This window comes from Rhinoraja longicauda, chromosome 8 (assembly GCF_053455715.1).
Source record: "Rhinoraja longicauda isolate Sanriku21f chromosome 8, sRhiLon1.1, whole genome shotgun sequence".
NCBI lineage: Eukaryota > Metazoa > Chordata > Chondrichthyes > Rajiformes > Arhynchobatidae > Rhinoraja > Rhinoraja longicauda.
In genome coordinates, this window is record NC_135960.1 from 54,337,274 (window position 1) to 54,352,331 (window position 15,058).

Consider the following 15,058-nt stretch of genomic DNA (forward strand, 5'->3'; position numbering starts at 1 on the left):
GCGGACCGGACTCACCATCTGCGGAGCCGGCTGCCTTCGGAGGCTGTGGTGGTCTGCAGGAGCGGCTGCGACTCGTCTCTGGAGGCTTCTTCGGCCACGGGCCGCGTGGACATCGGAAGCTTGCAGGCCCCTGGGTGGGGTCCGACATCGGGAGCTCCGGCAGCGGCAGCGTCTTCGCCCGCCCCGAATCTCGGGGCTTGGGTCGGCCCGCCGCGGACCTTTCACCGTCCGGCACGGCCTGGAATAGGCCGCGGGATTTTCTCTGCCCGGCGGGGGCTTCAATGTCGGGAGCCACGACCGCCCAGACTCGGCAAGTTCAACAGCCTGACCGCGAGAGAAGACGGCAGGGGAAGAGAAAAGACATTCTGGCCTTCCATCACAGCGAGGAGGTGACTGGAGGAGACTCACTGTGATGGATGTTTCTTTTTGTTTGGTGTTGGTTTATGATTGTGTGTGTTATTGCTTATTTTTATTGCTTATTTTTATTGGTCTTATTGTTGGACTGTGGGTAATTTTTCATTTCACTGCACATTTATGTGTATGTGACAAATAAATTGACTATTGACATAGAACATAGAAACATAGAAAATAGGTGCAGGAGTAGGCCATTCAGCCCTTCGAGCCTGCACCGCCATTCAATACGATCATGACTGATCATCCAGCTCAGTAGCCTGTACCTGCCTTCTCTCCATACCCCCTGATCCTTTTAGCAAAAAGGGCCACATCTAACTCCCTCTTAAATATAGCCAATGAACTGGCCTCAACTACCTTCTGTGGCAGAGAATTCCACAGACTCACCACTCTCTGTGTGAAGAAATGTTTTCTCATCTCGGTCCTAAAAGACTTCCCCCTTATCCTTAAGCTGTGACCCCTGGTTCTGGACTCCCCCAACATCGGGAACAATCTTCCTGCATCTAGCCTCTCCAACCCCTTAAGAATTTTATATGTTTCTATAAGATCCCCCCTCAGTCTTCTAAATTCCAGCAAGTACAAGCCCAGTCTATCCAGTCTTTCCTCATATGCAAGTCCCGCCATCCCAGGGATTAATCTGGTGAACCTTCTCTGTACTCCCTCTAAGGCAAGAACGTCTTTCCTCAGGTTAGGAGACCAAAACTGCACACAATACTCCAGGTGTGGTCTCACCAAAGCCCTGTACAACTGCAGCAGAACCTCCCTGCTCCTAAACTCAAATCCTCTTGCTATGAATGCCAACATACCATTCGCTTTCTTCACTGCCTGCTGCACCTGCATGCTTGCCTTCAATGATTGGTGCACCATGACACCCAGGTCACGTTGCATCTCCCCTTCTCCCAATCGGTCACCATTCAGGTAATACTCTGCTTTCCTGTTCTTGCCGCCAAAGTGGATAACCTCACATTTATCCACATTATATTGCATCTGCCATGCATTTGCCCACTCGCCTAATCTATCCAAGTCACTCTGCAGCCTCCTAGCATCTTCCTCGCAGCTAACACTGCCACCCAGCTTCGTGTCATCCGCAAACTTAGAGATATTGCATTCAATTCCCTCGTCCAAATCATTAATATACACTGTAAATAACTGGGGTCCCAGCACTGAGCCTTGCGGTACCCTACTAGTCACTGCCTGCCATTCCGAAAAGGACCCGTTTATTCCTACTCTTTGCTTCCTGTCCGCCAACCAATTTTCTATCCACCTCAAAACGGAACCCTCAATACCGTGTGCTTTAAGTTTGTACACCAATCTCCTATGTGGGACCTTGTCGAAGGCCTTCTGAAAGTCCAGATATAACACATCGACTGGTTCTCCCTTATCCACTCTACTAGTTACATCCTCGAAAAATTCTATAAGATTCGTCAGATATGATTTGCCTTTGGTAAATCCATGCTGACTTTGTCCGATGATTTCACCACTTTCCAAATGTGATGCTATCACATCTTTAATAACTGACTCCAGCATTTTCCCCACTACCGATGTTAGGCTAACTGGTCTATAATTCCCCGTTTTCTCCATCCCTCCCTTTTTAAAAAGTGGGGTTACATTTGCTACCCTCCAGTCCTCAGAAACTACTCCAGAATCTAAAGAGTTTTGAAAAATTATCACTAATGCATCCACTATTTCTGAGGCTACTTCCTTAAGCACTCTGGGATGCAGCCTATCTGGCCCTGGGGATTTATCTGCCTTTAATCCATTTAATTTACCTAACACCACTTCCCGACTAACCTGGATTTCCCTCAGTTCCTCCATCTCATTAGACCACCGGTCCCCCGCTATTTTCGGCAGACGGTTTTTGTCTTCCTTAGTGAAGACAGAACCAAAGTATTTGTTCAATTGGTCTGCCATCTCCTTGTTCCCTATGATCATTGGGGTTAGGAAATAAATTTTGTCTTTTTCTATGATGACCTAGATCCTAATAAATAATTCATTAGAAACCGAAATGTCCATCTTATCTGCCATTACCCCCACTGATATTGAACTTTACCTCCCACTAAAACTGAACTACATATTAACAGATAAAAGTACAAATTTAGCCAATTTGGGTTTTTTAAATGGCCTGTTATGATTCCTTACTGGTTATGGTAAAATGCCAATATATTGAGAGTCTGTTGCAACCACCATTTACTTCCACACCCCTTAGAATCTTCCGGAATGAAACACATTTCTATTCAAGAAGAATCTTAAAGACAGCTCAACAGCTTCAGTAGAAAGGTAAAATTAAAAATACGTGTGCAAATTTTTCATTTACATTAGATTACAACACTTGCAAAGACCTTTGCTAATAATTAATTCAGCTAAATGCCAAACCGAGCAAATATTGGACTCTTATCTTCACTGTCACTTCACTTTCGAAATCCAGATAAGATATGCATGACTTCCCTCCATGGGCTGGGCGATTTCTTACAGTTTTCACATTTCACAATATTAACCTTTAGATGACTGCAGACTTGATCTTACTCTTAATTTACTGACATTAGATAGCACACCCTATTTGTAGCACATGTACCCTTGATGTCAAATGGAATATTTACTGTATATAGAACCTTTAAGAATGTATTTTTAGGGACATTTTAGAGCCGTGATTATATACTTTCTAAGTAATATTACAATTTACTTCTGATCCTTCAATCTTCCTGTTAAAATACATTGCAAATAACTAAAATATAACAAAAAGTATGAATCTCAGTCTACATCTCAGGCCACACGGCAGTGGTAGAGCTAACAACACCTGTTCCTTTACCAAGGCTGTTCCATTACTGCAGCACGGTGGTGCAGTGGTAGAGTTGCTGTTTACAGCACCAGAAACTTGGGTTCAATCCTGACTAAGGGTGCTCTCTGTACGGAGTTTGTATATTCTCCCCACGGTTCTCTCCAGGTGCTCCGGTTTCCGCCCACACTCCAACGATGCACAGGTTTGTAGGTTAATTGGCTTTGATAAAAATTGAATGTTGTCCTTAGGACAGTGTTAGTGTATGGGGTGATCGCTGGGCGGCGCGGATTTGGTGGGCCAAATGGCCTGTTTCTGCACTGTATCTCTAAACTACCACGAAACATGTGCATTTACCCAATTAACTGAAAAAACATTGCACGTATTGGAAATCTGGTCAATGTTGGAAATACTCAACAGGACAAGCTGCATTGGTGGAGAGAGAAACAGCATTAACATTTCAGGATGATGACTTTTCATTAGAACCGAGAAAAGTCAGAAATCTAATGCATTGCAAAATGCAGAGAAAAAAGGGCGGGAAGGAAGAGAGGTGTGGAGAAAACAAAGGAATCTGCTATGGTGGAGACCAAAAGAGACTGAATGACACGTGACCTGAAAAAGGATGGTGAAACTATATGGATTGCAGCTGAACTGTCTAGAGGAGATCCAAATAGAAGTAAATGTATTAAAACTGAGGAGAAAAAGAGGAACACAGAGATTAAAAATAATGGGAACATTGAAAAAGGACTGAATGCTAGAAATGCTGAACATCTGTGGCAGAAACTGTGGTGAAACAAAGAGTCAATGTTACAGGCTGTCGACAGGGCAAAGGTGGTTATCTAAAGTGGTTATCTGATTACTCCAGGTCCTCCAATTTCCTCCTCCCCCCCACCCCCATGCCACTCGATTCCCTTCTACCATCATCCATCCCTCCCCTGTTCCTTTCTTATCATATTCCCACCCTTTTGTTTTCTCCACTTATCACCTCCAGCCTCATTAACTATCTCCGCCCGTCTCTCCACAACCTGACTTGCCTGCCAAACAACTACTTACTTGGATCCACCTATCGCTTGCTAGTTCTTGCTTCCCCCACTTACCCTCACCTCTTTCTACCACTTATTTCCCATCTACAGCATCATTCTGAACAGGGGTCCTAACCCAGAATGGAGTTCATCCATTTCCCTCCACAGGTGCTACCCGACCAACTCAGTTCCTCCAGCAGTATGATTTTTTGGTAACTTAAGTTATTGTTGTTTATCAGCTGTCATGGACCAAGTAGAAAGTAGCAAAATGTTCCGCGCATTTACCGAGGTTCTCTGACAGAGACCAGAGTGAGATGGAGAATTAAGATGACAGGCAAGAGGTTGAAATACATAAAAGTGACTTTATATAAGCAGCAAGGGAAATAATATTTCAATCAATCCATGCTACATTACGAATAATTTGACATCTGGCACGGTCTGCCTGCAGAGGCATTCCGTGATTGGATTGAAAGGTTTTTAGTTCCCTCTAATTTTTAACCTTTTTCAAATTTGCCGTGATTGATGCTGGCAACAATATCTTAACATACCATCACTGGTGATGCTTGGTGCTCAGCCACCAAGCACGACATCTGGAGGCTACAACGAATCATTCGATCAGCTGAGAAGGTTGTTGGCTGCAACCTTCCCCCCTTGACGAACTGTACACTGCAAGGGCCAGGAAGTGAGCGGGCAAGATCATCTCTGACCCCTCTCACCCTGGCCACAATCACTTTGAAGCACTTCCCTCTGGAAGGTGACTCTGGACTGTCAAAGCTGTCACAGCCAGATATAAAAACAGCTTTTTTTCCACGAGTAGTAGCACTACTCAATAACCAAAAGTCTGTAGTCTCATTTTGCTCTGGTTTATTTTACTCACATGTTTAAACTGTAATGTATGTTCGTGTTGTAACTGGCGAGCGGAGCACCAAGGCACATTCCTTGTATGTGTACATACTTGGCCAATAAACTTATTCATTCATTCTAGAGCAAACCATTTTTTTCCACAAATCACAGAAGTTGTTCATCATCAATTTGCTAAGTGGACATAAAAAACGATCAAATATTTTTCTTTGCACAATTTTTCAATATTGGGTGTAATATAGATATCATATTAACACCAAGGTCCAACACAATATTTTAGGGAGAGAATGGTGGTAACTGGCACATCCATCCAGATTTACTACATAAAATGTTGAACTCCAGTCAAAATCTAAGGTAATTATTTCCTCACCTCAGATTTTATGAGCAGCAACTTCAAACATCCTTCAAAATAATTGCAACCCTTTTTTGATATCAACAAATGGTATGGGAATATATTTGAAAGATGTATTGTCCTTAATAGAATTGTCAATATATGTTTCATGAACCAGTAAAACCTGCAGTGGCCAGGAAATGAAAACATTATTTTAAAATGCTACAAAATGGCAACACGTCATCATTGATGAAAGGAACAGATGAGAAAGTATTTTGGCCTGGGGCCTTTCTTCAGATTCTTGATCATTCACCTCCTGTTGATGTCCCTCCCTGTAACCTTCCTCTTTCCAAATGCCTTTGAAGTTCTCACCTACACCTCAGGCCACTCTCATCAAGTCGATGAGCTAAGTTTGGGCAAAATAGACAACGAAAAACAGTGTGAAGGGTAGAGAGATGGAATGGTTGAGAGAGGGATTTTTTCCATATTTACAATCCTCAGGTTTTTCTGCAATCCTCCCATCTTTGGTATCCAACAAGCCTGCATTTTAACTTTCAAGTCCCACACTCTTGAAATCCCTCTCTCAACCATTCCATCTCTCTACCCTTCACACTGTTTTTCGTTGTCTATTTTGCCCAAACTTAGCTCATCGTCTTGATCTTCTTAAGCAACAGCATGTTACATTTTGTTTAATAATGTACCTGTCCAACACTATTGCACATTGTCATTTTAAAGGCCCTTCATAAATACACATTGGGATCAATTTTGTACAATTCTTTGAAGGTTATTTGAAGTTTAAAAAACTACTAAACAATCTTTTTCTTTTCGACATCTGATTTTATGAATCATTTTCTTCTCTAGTTTCTCCCTTTCTAGCCCAAATATATTCATTTACATTGGGTATTTCCATAATAACATTAGAAATTTTAAAATGATGCAGCGCAGGATGTATTCAGACAACTGCGTTGGATCCTAAAGTCCCACTTTCTAACTGCATGCCATAGCAGAGCAACTTTATTTATTCACATGTATTTATCCGCTTTCATTTAGAAAGGTGTAATTAAAACTGTTGTCACTATCATTTTGGGAAATGTATTACAAATTATAACAACTTATCCCCTTCTACCCGAAAAGTCACCCGTGAATTTTCTCCAGAGATGCTGCTTGACCCGCTGAGTTACTCCAGCACTTTATGTCTATCTTTGCTTTAAAAAATGTTTTAGCATGTTGCTTTTCATTCTTTGGCCAGTTGCCTCAACTCCATGTTTTCAAGTTAAAGACCTTTCTATCACTGAAAGCAATTTCTGATTGATCTTTCAAAATTCTTCAATATTTTGAACATCTCTATTAAATCACTTGTTCAGATAGAAAATGAGAGCAAACATAGCATCACTAATTACTCAATGAGACAGGACCTTTTTCATTCCTGAGGAGTCTACCAACCCGATTCAAGGATCCTGAAATACTTCCCAAAGCAGTGTGCCCAGGATTCACCAGGCCAGGATATATGGATATATTTATCGGGGTTTAGTGCAATGGTTATATCCACCAGTTCTTCACCGGAGCAAGTAGGATTTTGTTGCAAGACATCCTTTTTCTTGTTTAGGTGACAATGCCCAACTACCAGTAAGAGCTGATGCATGAGGTTATCAGATTAAAGTCACAGAGCTGCACAGCATGGAGATTGGCCCTTCGGCCCATCTTGTGCATGCTGACCTAGTTGGAATAGCCTGCCTTTGGCCCATAGCCCTTCAAATGCTTCCTATCTATATATCTGTCCAAATGTCTTTTAATAATTTAATAAAGCATTCGCTTTATCCATGTCCCTATTGATGTTGTACACATCAATAAGACCACACCTCAACCTCCCATGCTCCAAGGAAAAAACATCTCAGCCTGTGTCCAAATCATCCTTTAACAAGCCCTCAAGCCCAAGTAACATCCTTGTGAATCACATCTGCACCCTTTCCAACTTGATAACATCCTTAAAGGCGTATGGTATGTTTGCCTTCATTGCTAGGGGCATTGAGTACGAGGCAGGAGGTCATGATGTATATTTATAAGACATTCGTTAGGCCACATTTGGAGTATGGGATGCAGTTCTGCTTACCCCATTCCAGGAAGAATGTGATGGTTTTGGAGAGAGTGCAAAGGAGGTTTACCCAAATGCTGCCTGGATTAGATCATTTCAGCTACAAGGAGAGATTGGATAAACTTGGATTGTTGGCTGAGAGCAAGGAGGGACCCACGCTACTGAGACACCAAGAGTGAAGAGCATAACAGGACTCCTGCCACCGAGAGAGCAAGGAGACTTGGGGACCTGCATTACCTGGGGACCACAATCACCACAGTTCCTTCTACACACAGAGTCACTTCTTTCCATCCTGCTCCCCTCCCAAGGAGTACCTCTCCTTGCCACCCCACACAATGGCAACTGTGGCTACCAATCTCTCATTCTCCATTATCACGTTGATGGATCTGAAGGTGTTTAGTCCCAACAGCTGTTGGTGCTTCAGGATCTTGCCATTATTCCATCGTAGGTCAGCTCAAATGCTTCCATCCAATCAATGCCCAAGGTTATAGATATGTGGTTCTGGTTAAATTTCACCTTTCTGCACTGCCAACCCATGACCAAGACAGTCCCTCCTCTATAGGTGCTTAATAAGTTTATTTTGCCTTAACGGTGTGTTTCAGATATTCTTAGTATACATCTTGCCCCATAAATAAGCGATTTGCAGAAATATCAATGTTCACCTATCATGATATCCTTAATTAATCAAGAAATTATATATTGGCAACTCCCTGGGGGTGCACAATAGATTCCTCTACACATCCCGAACTCCATTCCTCTCATCAGATTCCTGTGCATGGATAGTGACCCATCTGAACTATTCTATAACATTTCTCTCTTGTATGTTTGGCATACAAAGACTACTGATCTTAGCAACAGTCACCATGAGAGTCCTGCACACCTGTGCCTTTCCCTTGTTGGTGGCAATTAAAATATTAGACCATCTTGAATGTGTGTTCCAAGGACATAAAGGCTTCCAACGTCTTCCGCTCGCACTTCTGTTATTCTGCATTGTCGCTCACAGAATCAATTGCGTTCCTGGCAAAAGGGCTTCGCAGTGACGACACTTGTTCTTTGCAGAAGACCATGCAGCTATTGTCATCCCTGCGGAGTTAATTATTGCCTGCACCTGAGGATTATTTCACATTTGTCAATCCTTTCCACACATCCTGCTAATCTCAAACATCACATCTGACATATCAAACAGCTTTGTTCAAATTCTCCAATTTAACAACCCACATTCGAAATGATCCTACAGAGGGCAATCCAAAAAAAGGTTGGCAATTTACACCTTCTTTCCAGTATCTTTAACCATTATTTCTCTGGTCTCTGGCTTTGAATGCCACATGTTTTACTTGAAAAAACAGGAACTGGATTAAAACATCCCCAAACCTCTTCAGCCATTCCTTCTCTCCTGAGATGCTGCCTGACCTGCTGAGTTACTCCAGCATTTTGTGAAATAAATACCTTCGATTTGTTCCAGCATCTGCAGTTATTTTCTTACATTACCCAAACCTCTTGCAATAACCTAATTGGAGACTTGGAATAGGTTTCGGGTCGGAACATTTCTTCAGACTGCAGGCAGGTTCTGACCTGAAACGTTCCCTATACATTTTCTCCTGAGGTGCTGCCTCCAGTATTTTGCGTTTATCTTTGGTATAAACCAGCATCTGCATTTCTTTCCTAGGCGAATAGGAGACTTCCTCGGTCGTCGGTGTTATCGCCACCTACTTATACTTACTACCAGTACTACTCAATCTCTTCCATCTGGCATAGAGCACAAATGGCAATGGCTTCTCATGATTTTCCATCTCACCATTCCATCCATCACATCCTTCATTTGTCAGTAACATCAATCAATCAATCTACAGAACCCGGCTCTCCTTTCCCGTGCGCTCAATTACTGCCCTCGCACTATCTTGTTACTTTTGTGAATGCAGTCCATAGCATCCTTTCTACGTTGCTGCTTTAATTACTCAAGTGAACAAGATAGAGCTAGTACCAAGGAAGCTTTATCAATGACTAACAGCGGTAGCTAATACAACAATGTATCAAAAGTCATATCACACAGTACTCCGAAGATCAACACAAAATGCTGGAGTAACTCAGCGGGTCAAGCAGCATCTCTGGAGAAAAGGAATAGGTGATGTTTCGGAACCCGAAATGTCACCTATTCCTTTTCTCCTGAGATGCTGCCTGGCCTGCCGAGTTACTCCAGCATTTTGTGTTTATCTTCGTACAGCAGTATCTGCAGTTCCTTCTTTCACGTAGTACTCAGTTCTTTAAAAAGGTATAGACACCACATTCTGCTTGCTACATTTGAATTTTATACATAATTTTAAGCTATTTGCCTTTGTTGATAAAGCCAATGATTCTGTATGCCTTTTAATGTCCCCATTGTTCTCATTTACAGTCTCATACTTTCAAAGAGTTTACACTGTCTCTCCATATTATCATTAAAAAAAATCTGTCACAGTTCTTGATGTTACATTTTATCTACTTTGTTAATCTATGTAAGTGCAGAAATGTGCAATTCTCAACCTTATTTATTCGTGTCACCAGCTACTGTAAATTCTTAATGAGTCGATCTAACTGCAGATCACGACTGTATCCAAATACCAACAACTACAACACTTACGACTTATGGATACCGTTGCAAACAATATTTCAGTCTGAAAAACACCACTTATGGATACCGTTGCAAACAATATTTCAGTCTGAAAAACACCACTTATGGATACTGTTGCAAACAATATTCCAGTCTGAAAAACACCAATTCACTGCCTTCTGCATTTTTAGGCAACTACACGTCCAATCAGCTATTTCTGCTTTAATCTGGTTGGCTTCAATTTTCCTAACAAATCTATTACATGCTGCTTTGTAAAAAAAAACACATCCACCATCTCATAACTTCACCAAAGAACTCACAAAAATTAGTCCGGCAACATTAGACTTCCAACAAATGAAATTAAAAGCTGATTTTGTCTCTCCATTTTCTCCACTATTACCATTATGCTGATTTATCTGTAATTATTGTTTTTATCTCCCTTTTGGTTTCCAAATAGGCAGCTCAGTGGGATAGCCAATAGAGCTGCTGCCTCTCAGCTCTGGTAACCCATGCTTGAACCAACCTTTAGTGCTGTCTGTGGAGTTTGCACGTTCTCTCCAGGACTGGGTACATTTCCCCTGAGTGCTCGGATTTTCTTCCACATCGCAAAGAAATGTTGGGAGGTAGATTCATTGGCTGCTGCTAACCACACCTAGTGTAGCTCGGTGATAAGAGAACCTGGGAGGGGAGGTTGGCACATGAGGAGAAATATGTCACAATGAAATAGATGGAGGAATGGAATTAATAGGTTTGCTCTGGGAGCCAGTGTTAACACGATAGCCTCAATGACCTCTCCCTCTAACATTTAAAGAAATATGGGTGCAACTGTTATTATCTTACATTCCTTTTGTACCTCTCCCATATCTCAGCGGCAATGAGGTAGTCTGGGCAGTCTTTGTATTTACCAATTTACTCCCTTAGCAATATTAAGTCTATTCCCCAGTCAGCTGTGATGACCTTTCTACCTCTCAGAAACAGGTCCGCCCAAAGCATTTTCAACCGCTAATTAAATATTTCCTAAGCATAATCACTGCAGTCATCGATTTTGCCAACTGCTGAAAACGTGCAGCACAGAATGGACTTCAAGATAGCAATCTAAACTAATCATTATTTATACACGCGTACAATTTTGCCTTAATGATATCATGGTTTCCTTCCCCACCATTCTTTCTGGTAAAGCTTGTAGTGTTACAATAATCTAGGACCAAAATAAGTTAACTGGAACATTCACTTTACTGTAGGTAGCAATTCCAAACCAATAACCCCAGGGTCTGATTGTTCAACTAACCATCATTCATTCTTTCAGAACCCTTGGAAATATCAAATTTCTTAGTTTCCATTACAACAGTGAAAGTTATTTCAATATCTAAATTGTTTCTGTACAAACACCAATGATACATTTCTGCACAACATTCCCCGCAATTCAATTTCCTACATGTAATGAGGCACCAAAATGCAAGCAAAAATACACAAAAATAATCAAGAGTCAAGAGTGTTTACTTGTCATCTGTACTGAAAATGGAACAATTAAATTCTTACTTGCAGCAGCATAACAGGTCTGTAAACATAGTAATCATAAATAACATAATGAACAAAAAGCATTCACAAAATTAAAAACACCCAATATTAGTTCAAAAAATCCCAAAGTCCTTGGTGACACCAGCAAATATACTTGAAAAATCGAGTATCTAAGTATCTAAGCTGATGTAACTCAGCTGTTGAAGCAGCATCTCTGGAGAAAAAGAATAGTGACATTTCCCTCTCCAGAGTGTCTAAGTAGTTGGGCTGAAGGAGGGAGGAATCGTATTAAAGTTGCCTGGATGTTTGTGCATTTCCGCTATTCAAATCATTCCACAGCACTGAAACCAAATAACCCAAAATAAACACAAAGTGCTGGAGCAATTTGGTGGGTCACCGCTAATCCGCTGAGTTACTCCAGCACTTTGTGTCTTTTTTTTGTCAACTGGCATCTGCAGTTCCTTATATCTAACACAAAGTAAACTTTGGTGTCAGCTCCAACCAGAAACAAAGACCTGCAGATGTTGGTTAACACATAAAAAGACACAAAGTGCTGGAGTAAATCAGCAGATCAGCAGTCCAACTTGGTCTGGCATCATCTCTGAAGAACATAAATAGGTGACGTTTAGGGTCGAGACCCTTCTTCAGATTGTCGTCAGTTCCGATCTAAGTAAGTCACTCACAAATGGATAAACCAAGTTTTCAATTGCACCCACTTTCAAGAAAATTCATCCATTTTCTTGCTAACAATCCCACAATATAATTTCAGTTTTGAATGACAGTCTTTCTTATTCAGATGCAAACATTTGTGATCAATATTAGAAAAGGGATAGATAGCTTTTTTAGTTTGTGACATTTGAGCCCATAAGCTGTGGGCCATTTGCAAACAAAACAAGTGCTGCCATCTTCCAAAATGCAATACAAGATTACATATAATGAATGTCAAGGAACAAAAATACCTCGTTATGCTGCACTGGACTAACAAGAGTACAAAAAATGAGCACGTCATCGATTACAATTTTCCTTCCATCTTCTTTTCAATTGGTCTACATAATTATTATAAGCTTAATTGCTTGATAGCAGCCTTCAACTCCTGATATTTCACCAGCAGCCAATATAACCAGTACACTACACGAAGAGATTAAAATTCTTCTTGCATTCATGACAACAATGGACAATTTCCTCCCAGAACCTCCCACTTCTTTAAGATTTGTCTCAAAATCTACTTAAACAAGATTTTCACATCAACGTCAATATCTTTCATAACAATATTACATCCTGCTTGTGAATGGCATTAGTGTCAATGACATTTTCACACTTTAAAAGAGTTTGCATAATATAAGCTGTTGCTGTTGGATGTCTCATGGCTCCTCCAGATATGCAGTACAACTTTTTTTAAAGATTAAGTGAAAGGAATTTGTTTTAATATCTCGAATGAGCCCATTCCGATCAGCAAACATCTTTCTGAATGGAAGACAAGGAAATACTATCCAAAATAAATTCACAAATTTTAAGCTATGAACCGCAAAAAATTACCTGCAGAAAACAACTTGACAATAGACAATAGGTGCAGGAGTAGGCCATTCCGTCCTTTCAGCCAGCACCACCATTCAATGTGATCATGGCTGATCATTCTCAATCAATACCCCGTTCCTGCCTTCTCCCCATACCCCCTGACTCCGCTATCCTTAAGAGCTCTATCTAGCTCTCTCTTGAAAGCATTCAGAGAATTGGCCTCCACTGCCTTCTGAGGCAGAGAATTCCACAGATTTACAACTCTGACTTGAAATAGCTGAAACATCACAAGGGCACAAACAAAATTAATAGAGACAATTTTAGGTTGGAGAAAGAGAAAATAATAATCCTTCATTGTCATTTTCAGAATGTGAATACTGTATATGCATTTTATTTTATCTGTTTAGTTGTCTTTATATTATTTTATTTTATCTGCTTTCATTCGATGTAAAAATATTTGTAAATGAGAACCTAATATGAAAACAACAATCAGAATTGGCTAAAATAAGCAGATCACCGAAGATACAACATCTCCAGATATGAGGCGATTATTATAGTTGTCAAACGAAACTCGCATTATGAACAACGATCTTTAGCATCCTACACTAAAAAAATGGTTCCAGCGCCAATGATCTATCTGTAGCTTGCGATCTTCACTATACAGCTAATATTTCACACCAACCATTAATCATTTATTTCCAATAAAAAATATTTTCTTCACAAACGCTGTGACCCATACTAAGGGTCAAGAGTATAGCAAATGCTCACTGAATTGTGAAAGTGTAAGAAATTAAGGTGATACACTCGTTCGAGGCTGGTATTAGAGGAAAAGCTTCAAGTTTAAAAGGGGAAAAACGAGCAGAAATTTTAAAAAACATCACTGCATTTGCTTATAAAAACAACTAAGCAAGACCCAACTTTTCCAGTCAAGCTTGTCTGTCACCTGCCATTCTGGACTTCTGCCACTTAATTACAGTAAAAGCTTGTGGGCGGAAGCAAGATCACACTGAGATCAGCTGAAATCCTCCCCTCGGGGACACAAGGCAGCCCAACGGCCAAAGCCTTTCACAGCAATCACAAGACTGTAAACGCTGTACCCAAGCGAGACACTGACATTACCATTATAGGACGAAGCAAGGCAATGTCCGCAGAGGCAACCTTATGAAACACCTTCCCCGATCAATATACCCTGGAATGACTTAGCACCATTGTAATAAGTTTGGCGCAGGATCGGAAATAACGATCTTGGTGAACGCCCACGCTCTAGTGTTTGGCTTCTCATTCACAAAAGAGTGGGAGTGGATGGGCCGGAGAATAAAACCATTTACCAGAATTGCAAGGCACAGGGAGGGCAATGGTGGCATCCACCTCTAAACATCAGTCAAAATCACTTGTACCAGAAGAATGATAGCCACACGTTTTGTGTTTTTAAAAAAATGGATTCGTTTCAGCGACAGGGAACTGTCTGAAAGTTTACCACTTTGCCTGGATGTTTTCCGCCCCAACAATGATGCTGACATGCGGCACTCGCTGTATTTGACAGGTAGGGGGGTAGGGGGGGGGGAGAGGGGGGGGAGGGGGAGAGGTGGCACTACCTGCTGCTCCTGCTGCTGCGCCAGCGGACGCTCAATCTCCATCATCCTTGCTGCTGCTGGTGCTGCTGCTGCCACTTTGCCCGGGACCTGTGATCACGTGCGCTCGCGCTGACTGCTCCACTGCCTCTGACGCAATTCCCAGGGCCAGGCCCCGCCCATGAGCTGACGTCACCCACCCCCTCACCCCACGCAACAGGTCGACGCTGCTTGTCAATCAGCAGCCGGGCTTCGTTCCATCCTCGCACTCAGCCGCTCCATGCTCGCAAGTCCCATCTTCCGACCGGCCGTATTTGTAACACGCACGCAAACTTGGAAATGCAATGAAACAAATCGTAGTTTGGGTCTTCTGACCA

The 15,058-nt window shown here is 41.6% G+C and overlaps 1 protein-coding gene across 1 annotated transcript in view; it reads right to left on the bottom strand.

The window, feature by feature from the left end:
* nfe2l2a (nfe2 like bZIP transcription factor 2a) overlaps nucleotides 1–14,825 on the bottom strand; it is a 38,504-nt gene extending 23,679 nt beyond the window's left edge. Inside the window, exon 1 of the mRNA XM_078403996.1 lies at nucleotides 14,706–14,825. Coding sequence (XP_078260122.1) covers nucleotides 14,706–14,750 — 45 coding nt within the window. The 5' untranslated portion in view covers nucleotides 14,751–14,825. The remainder of the gene's footprint in view (nucleotides 1–14,705) is intronic.
* Between the last annotated feature and the right edge of the window lie 233 nt (nucleotides 14,826–15,058).